Raw genomic sequence first — 25,064 nt, forward strand, 5'->3', positions numbered from 1 at the left:
AAAAATAGTAAAATATAGAAATATAGACAAGGAAGTTTTAGAAAGAGAACTTAGACATAGTGCAAGGCAGTTATATTGCTAAGTTCTAATAGCCTTGTAAGGAGGTATCCAAAACTAATGTGCTCCCAACACACAAACATACTTGTATATACATAGACACAAAAATATTATACTTGGAAGTGGAGGCCTACTTTTAATGTTTGAACTAAAGTTTCCAGAGATGTTTAGAGAGACTGAGTATTGTGTTTGCAAAAGAATTTTGTGAAAACCACAATAATGAGTATTTGCTCTTAAGAAACATTTATTTCTTGCCATCAGAGAAAAATATAAAAGATTGGTTATAAAGGAACAAAAACACACAAATTCTACCACCTCATTCCCAGAACTATCTAGACACTTGCAAAAATTTTCTTCATCTATTAATAAGTCCTCAGAGCAGCCAGCCCACACAGACCTGGGGGCATTCACATCTCAGAATGTTCCATAAAGATCTGGGAGTGCATATTTTTGGCAGAAATACTTAACATGTCCATGAAATAATCCAGGGTAATATATTTAGTCAGGAACCCCTTGCAATGACAAAATGTTAGGGTCATACTTTATAACATTCTTGGCAGCATTCAAATCATATATGACATGATGAACTCTTACAACAAGTGGAAGAGCTTTCATTTCTTGTTGCCAAACAGATGGTAAATAGTGAGGTAAATAGTGAAGTAAAAACACAGACAAGTTCCTCCATAACACTCTACCTTAAAAAATATTTTCATAGTAAAAAATCCTAAAACCAATATAGAAATCTCCTTGGCTGGACACTTATCTTTTCCTTTGAACTATTAAAGTAAGCCAAGTCTGGTGGTATATGCCTGTAGTCCCAGCTACTCAGGAGACTGAGACGGGAGAAATAACTGAACCCAGGAATTAGGGGCAAGATCCTGTTTGAAACAAACAACAATTAAGACACCAAAGCAATTTGGGGGAAAGAAAAGGGGAAATTGGGACCAGAAAAACCTGAGCTCAAATTCTGGCTTTCCCAGCTATTTGTTTTTTTACCTTAGGCAAGTCACAATGTCTCTGAACCTCAATGTCTTTGTTACTAAAATGGGTAAAATACTACCTATATCTCAAGATTAAGTTACTAGCACAATTCTGTGTAAAAAGTGTGTACTCAATAAATGTTAGCTCCCCCTGTTTTTCCAAAATGACACTGCAAAATATTTAGTTAGGCATGAGTCAAAATAATTGGCTAAGTAATAAAATGAAAAGGGTAAGAAGAGCTAACCCTAATATTATCCAATCTGTCCATTAATTTTACAGTTCATATTTAATAAACTTTGGATTTATTGGCAATATTGTGGTACCAAATTACCTGGTTAGATCCTCTTCTAATACCTGATTATATCATCTTCCTTGCAAGTAGGGTTTGTATTTTGTCTTCGACTTATTTAACAAAAAATGAGATGTCATTAATCCTTTTATTTGGTTTTTAACAGTATAGTCTGTTAGGGAGAGCAGGTAAAAATCAGTTTTAATGTTTACTCATGAGTTCAAGAAGAAGAATGACAGAAGAGAATCAGCCAAAGTCAAAGAATATGTCTCCCAAGGCTAATGGATATACTTTTCTGTCTCTTGAACTTCCAGTATTCGTGTTATAGTGGCAGCATCCAAGAGCTCTTAGGATAAGCAAGCCTTTTAATTGCAGATGAATTCTGTTGTTTTGTTTTGTTTTGTTATGGGAGATCGAACTCAGGGGCACATCCCCTGAACCACATCCCCAGCCCTTTAAAATATTTTATTTAGAGACAGGGTCTCACTGGATTGCTTAAGGCCTCGCTAAATTGCTGAGGCTGGCTTTGAACTTCTGATTCTCCTGCCTCAGCCTCCAGAGTTGCTGGGATTACAGGAGTGCACCACCAAACCAGTTAGTTAGGATCTTTACATGGAATCTGTGGCTTATTCAGATGGTTCTAGAACCTGCAGTTCCCTATATATGTGTGTCTAAGTGCATTTCCTGCCTTTTCCATCAGGAGACTTCTAAACTATCAGTTCCTCTAAGAGGATCTTCTCTGGCCATCTTATCCATCCAGAGGCCTTGCCCATAAAATCTTTCTCATCACTGTTTCTTGTAGAGTCATTATTACAAGCTGTCATTACCTGGTTTCTGCTTAAGTGTTATCTACCCCACCAGAAGGCAAGGTTCCCAAGAGCAGGAGCTGGTCTTTCCCAGTGCTTTCAACCTGGTGTGCCTCGACAGACACTTCTGGAACGAATGACAGGTCTGCGTCTGTCCGATTTTTAAAATTTTTCTTAACACTGGGTCTCCTTGATTCCAGGCTGGCCTGGAATTCATTGGCTCCGGGACTACAGGTGCGCTCCACCGCGTCCGGTTATCCGATTTTTAACGGACTCTAAACTCTTCCTTTCGCCTCACCCCAGTCAAGCATCCTTCTCTAGAAATCATTTTAAAATAAGGCAATTCCATTTTGGAAATATGGCTTGCCATTTCAACGACGCCCATCCACACACTCTCGCTTCCTACAGACAAGGCGCCACTACCGACCACTTACCCAAGCTCACCAGGCGGGGCGGTTTAGAGGCGACCCGGGCAGGTGCAACCGTGAGCCCGCACACGTATCAATTCGCATATCGGTGCCGGTCCAGGGTCAGGGTTATGCCTGCCTCCAGGAGCCCAGGGCCTCCGCCCCACCGGTGGCTCAGGCCCCGCCTTACCGGAGGCTGCGCTCCCCGCCCTTCCTTCCTCCCTCCCGTGCCACCCCAGAGGCTCGCGGTGGCGGACGAGGCAAGCAGGCGCACTGCTGCCTGGGACAGCAATCCCGCCAGCCCGGGTACGTCGCCCGGCGAGTCTCACCCCGGCCGAAGCGCGCGGAGTTCGCAGGCCGCCCTGGCCACAACTGCTTCCGGGTGAGCGGGTCGGCGACCCCGTGGCCCCGCCCCTCCTTCGCCGCCTCCGCCTGCCGCCGGGGCTGCGGCTCATCCCCGGGCCGGTTCCCGCTGTCTCCGCCGCCTCGTTGAGGGTACACCAGCTTGACTGACGGCCACCGGTGCTGGGGGCCTCCGCGTTCAGTTCGGCCCGCCTGGCTGGGGACCCGGGACCGAGTCTGGCCGCAGCGCACCTCGCCCTTCGTCTCTGCCGGGCGGGTGCCTGGCCGGCCAGCCGCGCTCCGGCCCTTTCCAGGCGGCACCGCAGCCACAGCCCGCTCCAGAGCCAGGTAAGGGCCGCTCCTCCCGCCCGCCCGGTGTGAGCAGGGAGCCGGGAGGCCCCTCTTCCCGGCCTCCGCAGCCCGGAGAGATTCGCGCCGCCGCCGCCGACCCTGCTGGGGGCCGGGCTGCCCTGGGACTGCCCATCTCCTGGGCCCGGTCGCCGCTTGACTGCCGCGATCTCGGGCATCTTCTGTCGCGCACCCTCCCTCCGCGGGGAGGGAAGGTGTTATTCCCATTGTGGAGAAATTAAACGGGACGACTGTCCCTCTGTCACGGGTGCCCGCGGCTGCTTCTGTTCCTGACGCCACATTCAGGGTTTCTGTCCTGGGAGAAGCACTCCGGGGAACGGTGTCAGGCCGATGGAGGGCGTAGCATTTTTATGGATTTTTTTTTTTTTTTTCTTTCCTCCTTTGACCTGAACTGAAGCGCGGGCTAACAGGAGCTGGCTAGGAGGGTCAGGGTTAATGCTTGACTAATATGGGGCATTATTCATACCCAGATTGTTGAGTTACACAGTTGCAGCCCTGGCTTCCTTTTTCTGTGGATACCCAGCAGAAGAAGCCCCCTTCCTTTTCTTGGGGAGAAAAAGATTCAAGTGTTTGCTGTATTTTTTTCTACCGTGGGAGTTACAAATATCAGGTTGCCGAGACACGGCTGGGGGGAAAGCTGTAGCCTAAATTTTAGCTGTAGCTCATTTTCTTTGAGTTTTCATTTAATGACTCAGCATTTCTACCACAATCAGAAAAACTGTAGTTTAATTGACTAAAAGCAGTATATAAGCATGACAGAATGGCTATTTTTATGTTATCACAATGGGAAGAGAATGTGGATGCAGTAATGGAACTGGGATGGAGAGGAGGGTAGGGATGGGTAGGTTCTTATTCCGTGTTTAATATTTTTTCAGAATAACATTTTATTCGATAATAAACTATACGAAAACATGCAGTTGTTGGAGAAGGCAAAGTATTGCAGGTAGAGTTAGTTGGCAGGGACTCCAAGTTTGCTGCTGTTTGAAATTCTTGTAGAATTAAAACCCTGTTTAACCAATGTCATGCTCTGTTTAACAAATACAGAGATGATGACCTACTGTACTTATATAGAATAAGAATTTTGGAAAGTGTGATTCATATAGGAAGTTAGATCACTCACTTTGTGAATCACTGATATGGATCTTAACAGTGAAATAGAGGAAAGCTAAGTTCGTTTCTGCTTGTTTAATTAGATGCCTTTACTCATTTTATAGGAAGTATTGTATTTTGTTAGGTTTGTTGCTGAATGGTTATCATCATAAAGTATGCTAAGGAAATGGCAATTGAAATTTTGAAAAATGCTTTAATTACTAAGTGAATTGTTGTCATTTTGCCTATATTTTCCTTTTAAACTAGATGTGGCAAGATAAATGAAGGGGTGTAGAAGCAAAATAAATGTCCCTGGCAAGGAGAACTGCCATCACTAAGGTATGAAAAAGTTTACTGAAAGAATTTGCATTATACGAAATAGTCTTTTGAGTGGAACTCCTCATGCATTTTGCCATTCAGTCCTTAAAAATGTAGAGTGAGACTATGCTGTTTATTAAGTTTTGTTACAGAAGAAAGAAAATGTGTATTGACTTTGTGTTTTATTTTTAGGATGGATTACTATTAAACTAGAAATAACTTTTTATTGCTGAAATGTAATTTGATCATTTTTGGCTTTCAAAATGTTGTTAAGCAAAATAACTTTGAATCATGGAGTTCTTGATACTTTTAGCCATGTTTTTCTTTTCCTTTTTTGGGGGGGAGGGGTTTAGTTTATTTTACCTTTATTTTTCACTTATGAAGACCTTCAGTTAGCTATTTTTTAAAGTAATGCCAAGATTATCCTATTGGTCTTGCTTACAAAATTCCTTTAATTCTTTGACTAACATTTGGCATCATTTTTACTTTGGGTATTCTTATTTTCAGTATTCTCTAATGTTGCTTTTGATTTTTGTCCAGATGATAGTGACTTGAGTTTCAGTTCTTGTGAACAGAGATTCCCTTTTGGAAAATCCCTTGTGGAAACCACCATAACTGACAGCCTTGATAGGTAAATATGCAAGGGAAATCTTAGTTCAAAATTTAATGAAGGAAAAAAGAGATATGCCAAATATATTTGGCAAAGTATCTTTTTCTCAAAACGAAAAATTTTTACTAGAAATTAATTTAGCAAGTTTCTTACAAAGCTCTATGAATTGTTTATCCTGCTTCTAGTGTAAATAGGAACACAGTTGATGGTGTAGAGGGAAAAAAAGTTCTTGTAGTGTACTGGAAATGTTGATGAGGATCATTTAGAAGAAAATAAAATTCTTGTCCTTAACATGGGAGCACTACCTATCGCACCTACAAAATAGAAACCATTTCATAGCCTTTTCCATTTAGGTAGTCACCTTCTCACTGGAGAATCTGAATGGAGGGATGATCCCTTAACTGAAAAAATGTAATACCTTTCCAGTTTGCAAATAAAGAATAGACTCTATGACCATCTTTCAAAACTGAACTTTTAAAACTTTAAAAGGAAGGAATTGAGCAAAATTTACCTTGTGAGTAAACTACTTCATTCTTTTCTCCATTTCCCCTATAAGATATTAGATAGAATATCTTTGGAAGTGATTTTTTAGTGTTACACTTTGCAGTTCCACTTTTAAAAGCTTCTTGGCTTACAGTAAATTAGACTAGACTTGAAAGGAAGCAGACATTAGGATAAAAACTGGTTTTATTGTATGCTATACTCTTTCATTTGTTCTATTATTTATTGATTTAGGTGGTGTTAGGGGGACCAAGAGAGAATTATACTTCTTGGATATTCTGAGACTTGCTACATAGTTTTAGTCTAGTGATAGGCAGAGCAGTAGGTAAAAGTAGAGATGATTAGGAAGAGGGAAGAAACGGTATACATAGGATAATGCTGACTTCATGGACTCAGTAGATGTTTGTGGGATTTTAAAAAATTGATCAAATGTTGAAAATAAAATGTAAGTCTCCTTTCTGCCATAAACTCCTAGCCTTTCCTTGCCCCCATCCCCTAATCCAAGCAACCATTGCTAGTGGTTACTGTGTGTCTTCTCCAAATTTTATTATGTATATGAGCATATGTTTAGAAGAAATATCCTGTACCTTTCATTGTTACCCTGATGTATCTTAGAAATCTTTCTCTCTCTCTCCATAGATAAATCTCATTTTTTTCTAAAGACTGGATGGCCTGCTTAGTGTAGATGAACCCTAATTTATTCATTTTCTATAATTTATCATTCCCTTCTAACAGACATTTAGATTGTTTTTAGACTACTGCAAGCACTGCTATAATGAAAAACTTGTAAAATGAGTCTTGGCTCTATTTTATAAGTATGAATATGTAGTGTATTTTTGAATGTATGACTGGGACTTAAGTTGTGAAAATTTAAAAATTTATTTATATCCTATATGGGACTTTATAATAGAAGTTAACTTTTTTGGGTTTGTAGAAGACAGGTTTTCTTAATTACTTTGTGTTCTCTACCCATCTTTTCATTTAAAAAAATTGCAAATGTATTTTATAAGGCAATTTAAGATATTTTAGAGTGTCAGGTGCTTAATTTCATTTGTACTGGTAAAAGTAGAAACACTGTAATTTGAAGATTGGTGTTATATAAGCCATTTATGTTTGGTAATAGTTAAATGGCTACATCTTGTTCAGGTGTTTCAGAATTTTATTTTTGATGTCAATTAATAACATTGTATATATGCTAGACTTTGTGCTGGGCTTGGTAACCCAAGCCTATAGTCCCAGCCACTCTGGGAGCTGAAGCAAAAGGATTGTAATTTCTAGGTCAGCCTCAGAAATTTAGGAAGACCCTGTCTCAAAATAAAATTTACAAAGGACTTAGGATATTGCTCAATGGTAAAGTGCCCCTGGGTTCAAACCCCAGTACTGAAAATAAAGTGTATAATCTACTTTATTTTTTGCATTGCTGAAGTCTGCTAATATTATTAGTTACAAGAAAAAGAACTAGCCTGGCTTCTACTTTTACATTCTTTATCCTAATCTATTTGTAATAAAACTTCAGTGGAGCTTGAGATCTGAAAACCCTTTTCAAAATCCAGAGTGCTCTTGATGGATTGATTTCTCAAGGCAGGAAGAAGTTACAGATTTTTTTTGTTTGTTGTTGTGGTGCTGGGATTGAACCCGGGGCTTGTGCATGCTAGGCAAGCACTCTGCCAACAGAGCTACATCCCCAGCCCCCAAACACTCTACTTCTGAGCCACATCCCCAGACCTTCAGATTCAGTCTTTATTCCACAAAGTGTTTGTAAGCAGAATAAGGGAGGCCCAGTTTTTAAATTTTGATGTTATACAGATCACTCATGGCCAGGAAGAGGTTCAAGATTCTTTGTCCTCTTGAAATGAGAGAGACTAGAGAAAAAAATAAAGTTAAGTGCTGAGAAGCTAAAGTATGATGAAGTTGGAACTTGTGAGTGGCAGTTTCCCTGGCTGGTGCCCCGGGTCTATTTTGAGGCCTTGTCAAAGCTCATCTGACAGAACCTACCACATAACTGTAATCTGGCCTGACCCTGCTGTAAGTCAGGAAGGCTTGTGGTTTAGGGAAAGCGGCAACCACAGAAGAGAGGGTTATAAAGAACATTTGTCTTCAGAAGATTAAGGCTAAGTTTTTGGGATGAAAATCTGTTTAGGGTATATCCTAGGATCTGTTTTAGCTTTTTTTTTTTTTTTTGAAAGAGGGTGGTTAAGGACAACTGAGAAAGGTTTTTAGAAAAAGATGCACAAGGAGGAACAGAGAATTGTCACAGCACGGATATTATATTCTAGTTAGTTGAGAGAGCTTGCCAGGGATCAGTGAAATGTTTTACAACAAGGGAAAAATCATTACTATTACTGGCACAGGAAGGTCATATCCTAACTTGAATTAGCAGTCCAATTCATACACCTTCATACTTGTCACTGGGATCACAAGTCTGAACTCTTGGACTCTTAGAATGATGGACTGTTTTACAGGATTATTTTGAGTTCAAACAGATAAATTAGCTTCTTCCCAAGTTTTCATTCTGTTTTTCCCATAGAAGTGTAGAGTACCATATAGTTTTCACTTTAAACTCTTAGTTATTACCAGATGCTGCCTCCTAGCATGGTTGTCTTCCTGGGTCATGTGGTGCCTCATGAAAACCTTGATGTTTTCTATATTTAGTGAATGAAACACTTTAGTTTATAGTTCTTTAGCTAGTCACTTCTTGAGCTAGAAAGCTGTTAAGGAACTTAGTGTTCCACCCTTTGACCAAGGTTCACATTAGAGTTTTTAACTGCTATATTACAGCCAAGGTTGTTTGAAGAATTCAGCATGCAGACTTAATTTATAGACGCAAGCCTGCAGATGGTTTTCCTTTCTTTTGTTTAAGATTAGGTTGTGACTCCAGGAATTTTAGTTTTTCCTTGTGCTCAGAAATTGGGATTGTGGCATTTTTATGATGGTGTATTTAGGATTCAGTGTGAGGAGAAAAAATAAAAATAAAAAGTAGTGTTTTTCTTTTCTTCCTTAATACTGTTATTTGGTTTATTCTTGTTATTCCTTCCCAGTCTTTGCCATTCCCTCCTAGAAAAAGAGGTTAAGCAGTTGGGGAAAAACCTTAGGGTGCGTATCAGGGTGTTTTCAATTTTTCAGAGGTAGAATATTAACCCCTTCCCAGTTAAAGAATCATAGCACATCTTTTTCCATTTTTTTTTCACTTTGAAATCTATATATACCTTCATTATGAACATCAGAATTTTAATTAGTTTTGATAGGTCTTTACCGCTTTAGGAAACACATTTAATTTAAAAATTACTTGTTCCGAACACTTTGTTATTCTTTCTACAGTCCCACTTTTCAAGTAGAAACATTTTAACAGCTAGGAGCAATCTTTTGGTTATTTTTAAAGTTGAAGAGTATACTTTTCTGCAGAGGCTTACTATGTTAAGATACTTGGGCTGGGAAGATAGCTCAGTTGATAGAGTGCTTGCCTGGCAAGCACACGCCCTGGGTTCAATCCCCAGCACTGCAAAAAAAAAAAAAAAAAAAAAAAAAAATGGGGCTGGGGTTGTGGCTCAGTGGCAGAGCACTTGCCTAGCATGTGTGAGAGACTGGGTTCAATTCCCAGCACCACATATAAATGAATGAATAAAATAAAGGTCCATTGACAACTAAAAAATATTTAAAAAATACTTATTTTCCTGTTGAATGGTTTAAATCATCTATGTCTGATAACAAACTGAATATAATTAGCAAGCGTATATGTGGTTGCTATTTTTTAATATATATTAAAAAATATATATATACATATATATATATTTTAGTTATAGATGGACAGAATACCTTTATTTTATTTATTTATTTTTTGTGGTGCTGAGGATTGAACCCAAGGCCTCACATGTGCCAGGCAAGTGCTCTACCACTGAGCCACAACCCCAGCCCATGGTTGTTATTTTAAAAAAAAATTAAGTATTCAGGCTAAGTGATCATGCTTTATAGGACTAAAGATAGAAAAAAAAAATTAAGTTTTAGAGATGAGGTTTTTTTTCTTTTCATGAATAATGCTATATATATATCTAAGTGGACAGCCAAGAAAATAAAATGGTCATTGCCCTCCTGGTCTTGCCAGTTTCATTCTTGGAGATCCACAAGTTTGTTTTTTGGTACTGGGAATTGAACCCAGGGATGCTCTACCACTAAACTACATTCTCAGCCATTTTTATTTTATATTTTGAGGCAGGTCTTCTCTGAGTTGCTGATGGGATCACTAAGTTGCTAAGGCTGGCCTCAAACTTTTAATCTTCTTGCCTCAGCCTCCTGGGTTGCTGGGATTATAGGCATGTGCCACCATGCCCAGCAACATGATTTTTTTACTTTAAAAATTTTTGCATTGCTGGGGATTGAACTCAGGGCTTTGTACTTGCTAGGCAAGCCTGCTACCACAGAGCTATATTCCCAGCCTTTACTTAAAAGTATTTAAAAAAATATTTGTGGTTATTTTTATTTTTTAAATTTTTATTAGAGTATTATAATTATACATAGTAGTTGGAGTCATTTTGACAAATTCATACATGCAAGGAATTTTATTTCAGTCATGATTCCCCTTCTTCCCTACCTCTTTTCTTCCTCTTCTAGTCTACTGTTTTCCTTTTGCTCCTTTATTTATTTATTTAATTTTTTTTTTAGTTGTAGGTGGGCACAATATCTTTATTTTATTTATTTACATGTTGTGCTGAGGATTGAACCCAGTGCCTAGGTGTTCTAGGTGAGCACTCTATCGCTGAACCACAATCTCAGCCCCTTTGTTTATTTATTTTTGATTAGTACTTTCTACATATACATAAAGGTAAAATTCCTTTTGGTACATTTATATATAATATAACATGTTTTTTGCCAAATTAATTTCATATTTCTTCCCCTTTCTCTTTCTTCTTCCCTCCTCCTCATTCTTCTATTCCACCAGTCTTCTGTATATATTCATGATATTCAATCCCTGCCTTCCCCCCCACCTATTGCTGTTTTCCCTTTCTCTGCTCTAGCTTTCATGTATGAGATATGTGCACATTGAAAACATGAAATATAGTGGAATGAAATTAAAGAAGACCTAAATAATTGGAAAGAATCCTATTTTTATGGATTGGAGTCTTAATATTAAGATGGTGGTTGTCTTCAGATTGGTCTATTGATTCAGTGTAATTGCTTTGAAATCCCAACTGCTCCTTCCTCCCCAAAATGACAAACTGACTCAAAAATTTATAAATGTAAGGGACTCAGAATAATCAGTCAGTCTTAAACAAAAATGTTGGAGGACTCACTTTTTCCAATTTTAAAACTTATTGCAAAGCCATATTAATCAAGATTAATTAAGATGGTTTGGTATGACATAAGAATACTTGTACAGATCAGTGAAATAAAAATGGGTGTCTACAAATAACCACCCCCCCCTTTTGTTTTAAGTACTGGAGAATGAACCAAGGGGTACTCGACCCCGAGCTACATGCCAGCCCTTTTCTTTATTTTGTATTTTGACATAGGGTGCCAGTAAGTTGCCAAGGCTGGTCCCAAACTTGTAATCCTACCGCCTGAGCCTTTTGAGTAGCTGGAAATACAGGTGTGTGCCACTCTGCCTAGCTATAAGCCCTTTTCTGGTCAGCTGATTTTTGATAAGGGTGGCAGGTCAAGCTGGGCAAGTGGTGCATACCTGTAATCCCAGCTACTGAGTAGCTGAGGCAGGAAGATTGCAAATTCAAGGCCAGCCCAGATAACTTATGGAGACCCTATCTCAAAATGAAAAATAGAAATGGCTGGGAATGTAGTGCAGGGTTACAGTTACCCTGGGTTCAGTCTCTGTTACTGCCAAAAAGGATGGCAGGATAATACAATAGGGAAAGAATAAAGTCTTTTTGAAAAATAGTGCTAGGACAAGTACATGTTCACATGTGGAAGAATGAAGTTGGATACCTGCCTCCCACCATACACCCAAGTTAACTGGAAATGGATCATAGACTTAAGTGTACATGGCAAAACTGTAAAAGTAGGTCTATTTAGTAATAATCATTATTTTATAGGTGGTGATGATGATGATTTTTGGTGGGATTCTGGGATCAAACATAGGGGTGTTATACCACTGAGCTATAACCCCAGCTCTTTTTAATTTTTATTTTGAGACAAGGTCTCCATAAATTGCCTGACCTGCCCTCAAACTTTTGATCCTCCTGCCTCAGCTTCCTGAGTCGCTGAGATTATAGATGTGAACTATTGTTCCAGCCCATATGTGTAAACTTAGTCATTTTGTTACATCAGTTTTGTTCATCAGTCTATCCTCAGCCCCTGTAGTAACTGGAAATAACAGATACTAGATATTTATTGCATGGACAGTGTTGGTTATTATTAATTACTGACTAACAACCCTTCATTTGTTCTTTCATGTGGTCATGATCTAATTGGAATTGTTTTTTAAATTATAATAAGAAGTAAAGTTATCTTTATGTAATTTTATGGCTTGATATTAAAACCTCTTGAACATGTTCTTCTGAAACTTTAGGCTGAATGATTTAAGAAATATCTTTCATTCAGGAATGGAAATAGATTTTAGAAATAGTTGTATTTATTTTAAGCTGTTAAGTAAGTAGAATTACTGCTGTCTATAATTTTCTGAGGCTAATATAATGTACTCTCATAATTGCTGTGGATAGCATAGTGAACTTAGGAGGTTTAGTAATTAATTTATATTTAAATATTTTAAAATTTACTGGAATAATTTGTGTGCAAAGGTAGTTATTAATTAATTTCTCCAAAGAGAAATGTAAATATTCTGTTAGGACTGAATGTATAAATGAGTATTAGAGCAGCATAAAGAGAAACAACTTACTACACTTATTTTATTTCAGGGCTGACCACAGTGAAATCATTTACAGAGTTGGAAAGCTATTAAGAACACAAGATGGGGACTCCTGGTTCTGGAAGGAAACGAACACCTGTAAAAGATCGATTTTCTGCAGAAGATGAAGCTTTGAGTAACATTGCCAGAGAGGTGTGTCTGGTAAACTTCTCAACACCAAGTTGCACAGATGAGAATATTGTTAAAATGTTGGGGTGACATACAGATATTCATTCATTGAACCAGTTTCAGAATGTTTACTATGAGTAAGATGTTGGGCTCTAAAATACTGTATTAGAATAAAATATACTTAGATATTCACCTGAATTAATTTTTCATTATATTTTTGAGTTCCAGGTATTGTCCTAATGTATTTAAAATTTATAATTAATCTTCAGGATTTAAACTTAGGGTAATTAGAATGTTGGAGATGTAACTATATTATAGAAATGCTCATTGGATTGTATTCCGAGAGGTACTATATGAATGTTGACAAACAGTTCTTATTTGGTGTCCATTCAGATTTAGAGTTTTAAGTTAGTTTTTTGAAACATTGCAGTGGATTTTTTTTTTTTTTTTTCTCCTTGTCTTTTTCTTTGTTTTTTTTTCTTTTTTTGTGGTACTGGAGATTTAACCCAGGCAAGTTATCACATATGCCAGGCAAGTGCTGTTACTACTGAGCTACATCCTCAGCCCTATGGTGAAACTTTTTTGTTTGATCTTTCTAGTAGCAGGTTTCTTGAGCATTTTTATTTGTTTGTTAACAATTCAGAAAAAGAAAAGGGGTGTCACCTGTTAAATCATTTCCTGTTGTATAATAAACTTTTTTTTTAGGAGGTATATGTGTTTTATTACATTTCATATTCATAGGGAACATTAAAATCAAATGTAGCATTTCGATTTACACTCAAAATTTGTATTGTTGCATCAAATAAATATTTAAGATAACTTCCACTTTGGATTTCTTAGCAAGGTGCAACTTTGATTCAGACTCTAACCCTGTCTGTAGCTACAGACTGACCATAAACCAATCTGGTACAGGAATTGCTTAGATTAGCATTAAATTATATTCTTTTTTTTGAAAGTTATTCCCATACCACTACTTCTTTGTTGTTCTTAGTAAATAACTGATTTATTATTAGTGCTGTTTTCTTTTGACATGTTTCACAGTCTTTTTTTGATTGATCTGTATTTTTCCTCTTAAAAGTTACTTAGCTTGCTTTTGAATTAGAAACCAAATCCCCATGAAGAGTATATGAAACAAAGAAAAGTTATTTAAAAACTGATAACAAAATTGTGATGTTATGTTTTTCCTTTAATACTCTAAAATTCTATATTTAAATGCTGATGATTAGCCCCAGATTTTAAGTGTACTTTCAAAACTAGTACATTATAGTTGTACATAATAGTGGGGTTCATTTTAACATATGTATAAATTCATGTAACACGGTTTTCTTTATTTTAATCCCCATGGTATGGCTTTAACAATATTACTTTAAAAAAAAAAAAATCAATGAGGTACTCTTAGCTTTTTGTATGTGTATTGTGCTGGGGATGAAACCCAGGACCTTATGTATGCACACAAGCTCTATCACTCAACCGTGCCCTCAGTCTGATGACATGTTTTTAGATAAAAATGCAAAAGATATTTAAAAATAAAAAAGTAGATATTAAGTTATAATAATCTTAAGTATCTACACAAATGAAACATTTTGGAAGCCACATTGTTTTACTTAAAAATTGAAACTTCTCAAACTGTTTATTTCCAAATTTGGAGGGATATAAGAGAAGGAAATGCTAGCATCTTCTAGGCTTCTTTTGTATTGTCACTAAGTATTTGAACCTTTTTTTTTTTTTTTTGGTCAGTGCTGGGAATCAAATCCATGGCTTCATGCATGCTAGGCAAGTGCTGTACCACTGAGCTACACCTCAGCCTCTCTCCTCTCTCCTCCCCCAACTTTTTCTTTGGTGGCGGGTACCAGGGATTGGACTCAGGGGCACTCAACCACTGAGCCACATCCCCAGTCCTATTTTGTATTTTATTTAGAGACAGGGTCTCACTGAGTTGCTTAATTAGTGCCTTGCTTTTGCTGAGGCTGGCTTTGAACTTGCAATCCTTTTGCCTCAGCCTCCTGAACCTCTGGGATTACAGACATGTGTCACCATACTTGGCTTCCTTCCCGTTTTTTTGATGTGATGCTTCCTTTAAAAAATTGGGTAGGATTCTAATACCCAACATCGTTGAGTTCTTACTGCATGATAAACATAACCCTAAGCATTATTCATGCATTATTTTATTTAATCCTTGTAAAATTCTGAGATTGGTTTTATTTTTGTCTCCATTTTACATATGAGGAAACCATTGCACAGAAAAGTAACTTTCCCAAGATTACATAACTGGGAAATAGAAGAGCTTATGTTTAGGTACATGAAGTCTGACTCCAAAGTCTGTGCATTAACTACTTACTATGCTACACTATTAAAACAATTAGTCTTCTCTTGCTCCCCCATTAATAGTAGCTTGTTTTTTCATAATTTTTCATGACTTTGAAAGCATTTTCACATCTTTATTCTCACAGAAATCTTGATCTAGGTAAGATAGGTATTGTTATTAGTGATATCTCCAGTTGAGGAATCAACTGAAGCCGAGAGCTAACTTTCTAAAAGATATCAGAACTTGGGCTCAGATTCAGCCATTTAAAGCCATTGTTCATTCTGTTCTACTATACTGTTTACAGGAGAAGTGGGCTTTGCAGACTTGTAAGCATGGATTTGAGTTCTGGCTCTGCTACTAAACTGGTTGAGTAATTTTGTGAAATCACTTCTGTTGACTTCAGTTTCCTCATCTGTAAAATGGGAATAATACTCTCTTCCTGTCTTATAGGCAGTTGTGATGATTAAAGGAGATAATATCTGTGAACCTTTATTGTTAGGCTTGTGGAGGCTATATTTTTGCTTATTAAAAAGAAATAGTGAAACATTGGTGCAGCAGTGCATGCCTATAATCCCAGCATCTCAGGAGGCTGATGCAGGAGGATCGTGAGTTCAAAATCAGCCTCAGCAACTTGTGAGACCCTCAGCAACTTAGCAAGACTCTGTCTCAAGATAAAAACAAAAAGGGCAGAGGATGTGGCCCAGTGGTTAAGCACCCCTGAGTTCAATCTCCAGTACCAAAAAAGCAAAACCAAAAAAGCCTCCACTATTGCCATGCTTTATGTCTTGGGACACTTTGAATACCCTTTTCCCTTGAATTAGATATAAACAATTGTTTCCTCTTTATTCCTGTAATTCTTGAATGACTCCTTTAATTAATTCTTTTTCTTTTCTTTAACACTTTCATAGCCATTCATATGCTGTCCACTCTGTTCACCAATAGTCCCTAATCCTTATTTTCTCTAATAGGATCATTCCTTTCACCAAAAAATATCATCTTACATTAGAAACAAACAAAAATGAACACAACCCCTACAACAATAAAAATGACAGCTTATTTTTTTTTTTCTTCTTTGGTTAAATCTTAAGAGTTTGGTTTATCTTTCCTCACTTCAGGTTGTTTTTTTGAAGTGAACAGGGAATGCCATAAATAAAGCAAAATAGCCTTTTTCATCTTAAGTAGTTCAGGTTTCTGTGCTTCTCAGTTGGCCAAAAAGCAGACAACCAGAGAGAATGAAAAGGGAAAGAAAAAAAGAGCATGAATATACTCCATAAACTGGATAAGTTTTATGCTACAATATGTAGTAAAATACACATAAAATTTACCATCTTAACCACTAAGTGTACATACAGTTCTGTGGCATGAAGTACACTTACGCTCTTTTGCAACCATCACCACCATCTATCTCCAGAACTGTTTTCATCTTGCAAAACCTGAGTGCATTTTAAAAAGATGTTGAAATGTTTGAAGTCTGTTCCATGGAAGTAGAGAAGTGGGTGGATTTAGGAGCCTTCCATGTCTGTGATGGAAACATTGCTATTTTGCTGGGGTAGCTCAGTCTTTTACAGTTTTTGGAGAAGTTCAGAGCAGGAGGTGTCAGAAGTCATCAGCAAGTTCATTAGAGTTATCAGAAGACCAATCTGAAAGACTTATTGGCTTTCAGTGAAAATCATCTGAAAGCATGTATCTAGTGTATCGCATTGGGGACCTTTAGGCAGCTAACCTCTCTCTCGAGAGAAGAAGGATGAGGGCAGAATGAAAGTGAGTTATGCTCCCTGACCAAATTCAGTTTGATGAGAACTGTTCCTATGAGAAGAAATTGAAGCCTCTTGAAGTATTTGCAAACAATCTTTTCTCCTCTTCCTCCTCAGTGCTGGGGATTGAACCAGAGCTTCATGTATTCTAGGCCTGTGCCATTGAGCTACACCTGAGTCCTGAAAACAGTTTTCTGCTTTTCTTGTTTTGAGCTGTAATTATGAAGAAAACATGTTTTATGAACACTTCTCCAAATGGAAGTCATCAGAATGTTGCTTATTTTTCAACCAGATGATCTGAGGTTCCTTTTAGCTCTAAAATTCTGAGATTTTTTTTCAAGATTCATGACTAAAAAAAAAAATTGATGTTCATATATACAGTTCTTTTAAATCTAAAGAATGAATATCAGACATAAAAACTGATCATAATCTATAGAAATTGGAGTCTAGTTGATAAAATGTCCAGAGAATTTTACATTGACCAGAACTTATATGTACGTCTGGTACACAAAAGTATTTGTAATAATAAGGAAAAATGGTAGCTCTGTGGCTGTATAACTTTTGTGGCTGCTGGAATGTTCAGGTTTCCTTTTTCCTTTTTCTTTTTAGTGTACAACTCAGTGGCATTAATGATATTCACATTCACACAATTATGCAACTATCACCCTATCACCATTATTGATTTCTAAAACTTTTTCATTACTGCAGACAGAAACTCTTAACTATTAAGCAATAACTCCTCAGTATTCCCTTCTTAGCTCCTGGTAACCTTTAATCTACTTTGTCTCTATTAGTTTGTCTATTCTAGATGTTTCATGTGAGTAAATTATGCAGTATTTCTCTTTATGTGTGTCTTATTTCTCTTAGCATAATATCTTCAGGATTCATGCTTGTTGTAGCATGTATCAACTTCATTTCTTTTTTTTTCTTTTAAATTAACTATTACTTTTTAGACTGAATAATATTTCATTGTGTGTGTACACTACCTCTTGTTTATATATGTCCATTTGTTGATGCATCCTTGATTGGATTTCATTTTGTTGCCTAAGGAGGTTAACAGTTAACAGTCCAGGCAACTAGGAGAACCTGAAGCTTGTGGTTTTTGATTCCAGATTAACAGCATCAGGAAAAAGATACAAAGGGAAGAATTTTGCTTACTTTAAAATTCTTTCCAGTATTACTACTTTATAGAATGATGACTGTAGCTTGACAGAGCTAATAGTCTTCTCATAGTAATTTCACTACTTTGAGTAATTTATTCATTTTTATACTCTGGTAAACTTTTGGCAAGGATAAAAGCTTTTAAAAATGTAAAGAATTATCATAATCAGTAATAATTATTAGCATTAATGCTGTCTTTATATAGTTCCATTTTTAAAAATACAAATTTTTGATGTCATTCACTCAGTAAATATTGAGCACCTTATCTGTATAGGTGCTATGTTACATTTGAAGGATATGGAGTGGACAAGACTAACAAGGTCATTGCTTTTGTGGAGTTTAGATTCTAGAGGGGAAATGGATACTAAACAAATAAATACATAATGGACTAATTCCTTAATTTTCAGATATATTTAGTATGGTAATTTCTTTTTGTCTTAAAAATGTAATTATCTGTATAGGTTATAATCACTGGCATTCTTAGAACTGAGGAAATACAACTTTATATATACTTATGTATATGTATAAGAATGTGTATATGTATAAATTATGGTTGTATGTGTGTGTATGCACTTTTTTTTTGTTCCAGAGATTGAACCCAGGGGCACTTAACCATTGAGCCACATCCCCAGCCATTTTATAATTTTTTATTTTGAGACAGGGTCTTGCTAAGTTGCTTAGGGCCTTGCTAAGTTGCTGAGGCTGGCTTTGAACTTGTGATCCTCCTGCCTCAGCCTCCTGTGAATTGCAGGCATGTGTCACTGTGCCTAGTAATATATTTATAATTATTTTAAGTGCTTTGAGAGAACAATAAATTGTTTTATTAGAGAGTGTGGGGCAGGGGAACTTGACATTTTTAAGGGCTTTGGGAAGGTTTCCTTGAAGAAAGTGCCCTTTTACCTGTTTTTTGTATTTTTTTTGCAGGTGGGGAGGGTACCAGGGATTGAATCCAGGGCCTTGAGTCTGTCTGCTAGGCAAGCAGTCCATCACTGAGCTAGATTCCCAATCCTCTTTATTTTAAGACAGGGTCTTTCTACGAGAATGGACTCAGATTTGCCATCCTTCTACCTCAGCCTTCTGAGTTACGGGGACAATAAGTGTACTCCACCATTTTGGACTTCATCTGAGTTTGAAGGATGAGAGGAATTACAGTGGGGAAGAAAGTTGTCAGATGTGGGAAAGAGCTTTTCAGTCAGAAGGAAGAGCCTAACAAACTTCAGGCTGAACAAGTATGAGGAATGCAAGGACTAACAACAATAGCAGCTAGCATCTATATGTTCTTACGATGTATTTGCACTGGGCTAAGAACTTTAAATGAATTCAATACTCACAACAACCCTATGAGGTAGTCTACTGTTATTATTTTTTCAGTGATGAATCATGATATGGAGAAGTGAAGTAAACTTGCCTTAGGAAGGGCTAGAACTGAAATTTGCACTTGGCTTCTGCACTCTTAACTATGGTCCCTTTCATAGTGTCAACCTGGAAGCAAGGAGGATAGAGTAGTCATAGAGTTAGGCTAGTGGTTCTCAGTCACTGCTCTCTGGGGGACATTTGGCAGTGTTTGGAAAAGTTTTTGCCTGTCTCAATACAAGAGATTAGAATAGGGAAGCTGTGTTACTGGCATTTGTGGATAGAGACTGAGAATGCTGCTAAATATCCTAATGTACAGTTCAGCTCCCTATAGCAAGGTAATATCTGGCCCAAAGGTCAATAGGGACGAGATTGAGAACCCTACATAGGTTCTTACAGCCTGTCTTTAGAATTTTTGTCTTAGTACTAAAAGAAATGGGAAAGCATTGGAAACTTTTTGTAGGGTTATGACATGATCATATTTGAACTTCAGAAGAATGACTACTGAAGGTTGGAAGTTATCAGAGAGGCATTAGTGGATGCAAGGAGATGAACCCTGAGATTTATAGAGATGATGGCCTAGCTTAGAATGGTGATAGTGGAGATGGTGAAAGTTGGTTGGAAGGAGAAGTTAAGTAGTTAGTGCTCAATGAATAACTATGGTTGAATGGCAGAGAAGGGACATTTTGCTTTTGCATCTGGATAGATGGTAGGGAACATTAGAGTGGGGAGGGAAGACCATGAATGTATGTTGGCATGTATTGTGTTAAAGGTGCCTATGAGACACTTAAATGGAGATTGTAAAGAGGTGGTTTGAGAATATAGGTCAAGAGCTCAATGAAGAGATTTGGGCTGTAGATTAATATTTGAGACTTGTGAGTATATAAAAGTAATTGAACCCATAAATGTTAATGATATCATCTAGGGAGAAAGTATAGAGTTGAAGATGATCACTCTTTGGTCTAAGCCTCAAAATGCTTCCAGGGTTTTCAGAGTCAAGTCTAGAGTCTTTCTTAGTTCTGACACTTTTTTTTTTTCTTTCTCTTCTTTTTGTCATGTGCTAGGGATTCAACCCAGTGCCTTCTGCATGCTAGGCAGGTGCTCTATTCCTGAGCCACAATCCCAGCCCTCTGACACTTTTTAAGTTTTATCTTATGTGCTTGGTCCAGATTTTTCTGGGCAAACTAGATTTTTCTGAAAAAATAAGTCCATAGGAGGCAGAATTACTCTTATTTAAAATTTAAACTTGTTCTCAGTACACAAAAATTCATGAACAATTATGGAATAGGAGTTATTTTATCAATTATGAAAAGTTAATGTTTTTCCATTTCTACCCAGTTAAAAACCCCAAAATTCCCCACTTTTCTATTTTTATTAGGCAGATCTTTTATTTATTTGAGCAGGTACTAGGGATTGAACCCAGGGTCATGAACATGCTGGGCAAGTGCTGTCTCCCTGAGCCATATTTCCAGCCCTTAGGCAAATTTTTTGAAAAGAGAAAATATAAGTTGTTGTGGTTTTAGTCATTTAGAATTCCTTCAAGTAGTAGTAGTATATGAATTCAGCCAATTTCTGTTGAGTGCAGACCTTCCTCCATGTTTTTCCCATTTACCCACCTGAACTAAAGTTAAGGACAGTAAGTTGGGGCAGCACTCCCTTTTCCTTTCTCTTACCCCCATATTCAGTGTGGCCTTGCTCAGCTTTTCTGTGATGGCCAGTTTTAGTCTTAGTATTCACTGTCCCTTAATTTGTTTCTCTATTCAGAATGAAAGGAGAATTTTTGTACTCTAAAATTTAATTTTGTCTCAGACTGAAAATTTCAGTGTCAACATCTTTGCCATATTCTGTGACTTACAGGGATTTGGAGGGAAAAAATATCAGATAGTACAATACCATTAACCTAAATGTGAAAGTGGTGTTTTTTCCACTTCAGAAGTATTTTTACTAGAACCAGTATTCATTTTGGTTAGATATGTCATTGCACATAGAAAGTTTCACTTTTCCTGCTCTTTTAGCTTGTATTCATACCTCAGTAATAAAGTTGTTAACCTCAGATTTCCTCTATCATTCCAAAAGAATATTTTCAGTGTCAAAAGGCCTCTGAATAGAAGGAAGATATATTTGTTTGAGACCAAAATAGATGAGTTAAAATTCTTAGGTTTTTATCTAATACATGTTGATGTTCATGTTCAGAAAAATTTAAATATTTGTGAATTACCAAAAGCTTTAAAAAAGTGGTAAAATACATTGCAAGATCTAATTAAGAAAAATTGTATCTAAGATTTTGTACTGAAAGAAAGTCGCTAGGAAATGGAGTAATACTTTTTGTTAATTTGGTGACCATGGCAACACAATAAATATTATGTCTCTTAATTTGTCTTTCAGTGTTCTTTTGGCATGAGTGTCATGGAAGAATAAACAAATTAAACACAGCAAAATCTGAGTCTTAGTTACCTGAGTTAGTCATTTTCTTTGAATGTTTCACTTTCTAAAATTCTATAGTTAACATTTCTTGAAGTTAAAACAATCTGTAAAAGCCCAGATTATACCTTACCTCCTTTACTCTAGCCAATTCCATATGTTTTATGTTATAGATAGAAGTGCAGACTGACAATTCCAGACTCTGTTGGCTCAGTTCAGTACATTTCTGTTAAATTATGAATTTTAAATTTGCCTTTTAAAACTGTTACATGATTGCAGTGATACAGAAATTTTTAAGCTGGAGGATTCTCTTTTTCTAAAGGCATTTGAATGAGTGGTTCAATGTACTATGCTTTTTCAACACAGAAAGATTTTGATAATATAAATATTCCTGAGTTCAGCACCCAACATGAACAAATGTTATTTTGTCACAATTATTTCAGATATTTTCTTTAAAAAAAAGAAAATAGGAGGGGAAAAAGGGGAAAGAAGAAATTACAAACTAAGTTTAAGACCTTTGTTTTGTTTTCTAGGCTTATTCCCCGTTTCTCCCCATCATGGGGAACCAATGTAATAAAATCAGATAGTATCTATCCTGTCCTTGTTTTTAAAGTTCTAACATTTATGTGCATAAACAGTATTGTTTTATGGATTTTTGTATATTGTTTTATAAGTGCTCTGTTTGAATGAGTGTGAATACTGTGGCTGACTGCCAGAATAGTAGCTTCTCATGCTGCTAGAGAGAAGTTGGGGAATGGGAGAAGGTGATGCTGGGGAGGAAGCAGGGACCAATTAAAAGTTGTGCAGAGGAGTTCACATTTGATTTTGAATGCTGTGGGGACCACTTAAAGGGTACATACCTTACCAGATTTGAATTACAGTATAATTACCTTATCCACCTTGCTGAGAGGCAAGAAAACAGAAAGCTGCTGTACTGATCTTGGTAAGAGGTGATGAGAGTGTGAATTAAGGCAGAGACAGTGGGAATGGAAAGTTGGGATAGAAGAAAAATAATCAAGAGATGGGAACTTAATGCGGTGAGGTAGGTGAGACTAAGTGAATATGGAGGGAGAATAAAAAGAGAAGAAGCCGCATAATGATTATTATCTCATATTTTGGCTAATGGGCAATATAAAAAGGAAATGGAAGTTTGAAGGAAAGATTTTAAATTAAAATCTTAGGGAATCTGTTGAGTCCAAGGTTCTAGTAGGTAGAGGGACAACTCTAGTTTTTGATAGCCAATTAGATCAGAATTGTGCAAGAAAGGTCTGTCTTGGGTACAAAGATTTGCAGACTATGACTATCCCCCAGAAGAGAACCTGAAATGAAAAGAGCAGATCAAGCCTGGAAGCTTTGGTTATATTGCAAACTTAAGGATCTAACAGAGAAGAATGTGCCCATGAAGTTTTCTGGGGAAGAGTGATCAGAGAGTAAAGGGGAAAACCAGTGCAGAATTTCAGGAGATTAGAATTTTAAGGAGCAATGAGTGATTAATGGCATTGGAAGTCCAGAAAGGACAAATGAGATAAGAGTTTTAAAAATTCCACTGGGTTTGGTAGTTAGAGGTCATTTGTGAACTTTCCTTGAACAGTTTCAGTTAAGTGATTTGGGCAGATGCCATGCTGTCATTTGAAGAGGGTGAGAAGTGAGGAGGGAGGTGTGAGAAAACTTGGCTGTAAATAGAACACAAGGTAGAATTGAACTATGCTGGGATTTTTTTGTAGTGTTCTGCTTTTTAAAGATAGCATAGACTTTGAACCTACCTTTGAGGAGAAGGAACCAATAGAAGGAGAAAGTAAAGACTAAGGAGAAAGATGAAGCTCACATCATGGAGCTCATCATAGAGAAGATGTGTTTGAGAGTGTGTGGGCGTTGGGCATCGTTGACCTGAAATGACAGGGGGCAGGACAGCTTGTCTAGTGGAATGACAGAGAAAGTCCAAAGGAAGTTTATCAAGATTGGGAGGTCTGTTGGAAGCTTGGGAAGGTGTGGATAGAATGCCTCCTTTATGCCTCAAGATTCCTTTTGTCATGAGAAAGCATTGGCACAGGAGAGGAAATCCTAAAAGCATTAGGGCTAGAACAATGAATACAAAGAGAAAAGTACTGGACTGATGAGGTTTTTTTTAGAATTTTTCCCACCAATAATATTTCTTGGAAATATTCTTCCTATTTACTTGAAAATAGGCTACACATTTTTGTTGTGACAGTGTTTATTTTGTTTCTAAAAGCCTGTGTGGTTCATTATGTACTTAAGAGTATGTATTCTTGAAAAAAATATGCTTATATATTTGTGGTTCATGAGATGTGATACATTAAGTGTATTTACTTGATGGACAATATTCAGCTTATAGTATTGAGTATGTTTATAAGTAGTTTTTAAAAGATAAGCATATATATTTTTTTCCTCCTGAATGGTAGCCCCAAATGAAATCCAATTTATAGATTATATCCAAAGAAAATAGTGAGCAATACTCAGCAGATTGGATATGTTTCTCCTTACATGTAGATCTACTGGATGAGATAGGGAAACCTTATAATAGAATTAATTATCCTCAGATGAGCCTTTGATTTGGAATGCCACTAGGAGTCATGGGCATGTTTATTTTAACTTGTTCCCCTGTGTTTGTTTAACTGAAGCAGCTACAAAATCTAAATTCAGAATTCAGAAAGCTTAAGAATGTTTTTGGATATTGTGCACTATAAATTATGGCTTATGATATTTTGCATTGAGATATTTTACCTTGCTTTTTCTGGGTGTTTCAGGTAGATTAATTCAATAGCATGTAGTGTGAAATAGCACGGAAGGGAGGAGAGCTCACATGGAAAAACTGAAACGAGAAAACTTGAGTGGGATGTGGTAGTACATGCCTGTAATCCCAGCACTTGGGAGGCTGAGGCAGGAGAATTGCAAAAGTTCAAAGCCAGCCTCAGCAATTTATTAAGGCCCTGAGCAACTTAGCAAGAAAGACCCTGTCTCAAAATAAAAAATGAAAAAAAAGAGGGGTGGGATGTGGTTCAGTAAGTACCCCTGGGTTCAATCCCTGGTCCCCAAAAAGAAACAAGAATTGGGAAACTTTAAGTCCTCCTGATCAAAGTGGGAAGATGGGGGACACTATTAGAATGTAAATTAAAGGATGGATTCAAGGGATATTATAAAGGAAGACTAGATGAGGAGGTAGGAGATCCTGAGACCCCAGGTTTGATAGGGGTGACAAAAGTTCCATTTCTGGAATATGCAAAGTAGAGGCAAAGCCTTTTCACAGGGGAAAGATGAAGTTGTTTCCATTCAATCTAAGTTTGTGTTGCTGACAAGATCCATT

General features: G+C 37.1%; 1 protein-coding gene across 24 annotated transcripts in view; it reads left to right on the top strand.

The window, feature by feature from the left end:
• The first annotated feature begins 2,783 nt into the window (after window positions 1-2,783).
• LRRFIP2 (LRR binding FLII interacting protein 2) overlaps window positions 2,784-25,064 on the top strand; it is an 88,533-nt gene continuing 66,252 nt past the window's right edge. For 7 of the 24 annotated variants that reach the window (XM_079115869.1, XM_079115891.1, XM_079115890.1 and 4 more), the window contains exons 1-3: window positions 2,934-3,230; window positions 4,608-4,679; window positions 12,630-12,772. In XM_079115869.1, coding sequence (XP_078971995.1) covers window positions 12,683-12,772 — 90 coding nt within the window. In that variant the 5' untranslated portion in view covers window positions 2,934-3,230; window positions 4,608-4,679; window positions 12,630-12,682. The other 17 variants (XM_079115889.1, XM_079115871.1, XM_079115874.1 and 14 more) reach the window with 9 other exon arrangements.

Source organism: Sciurus vulgaris (genome assembly GCF_902686455.1).
Source record: "Sciurus vulgaris genome assembly, chromosome: 16".
Lineage (NCBI taxonomy): Eukaryota > Metazoa > Chordata > Mammalia > Rodentia > Sciuridae > Sciurus > Sciurus vulgaris.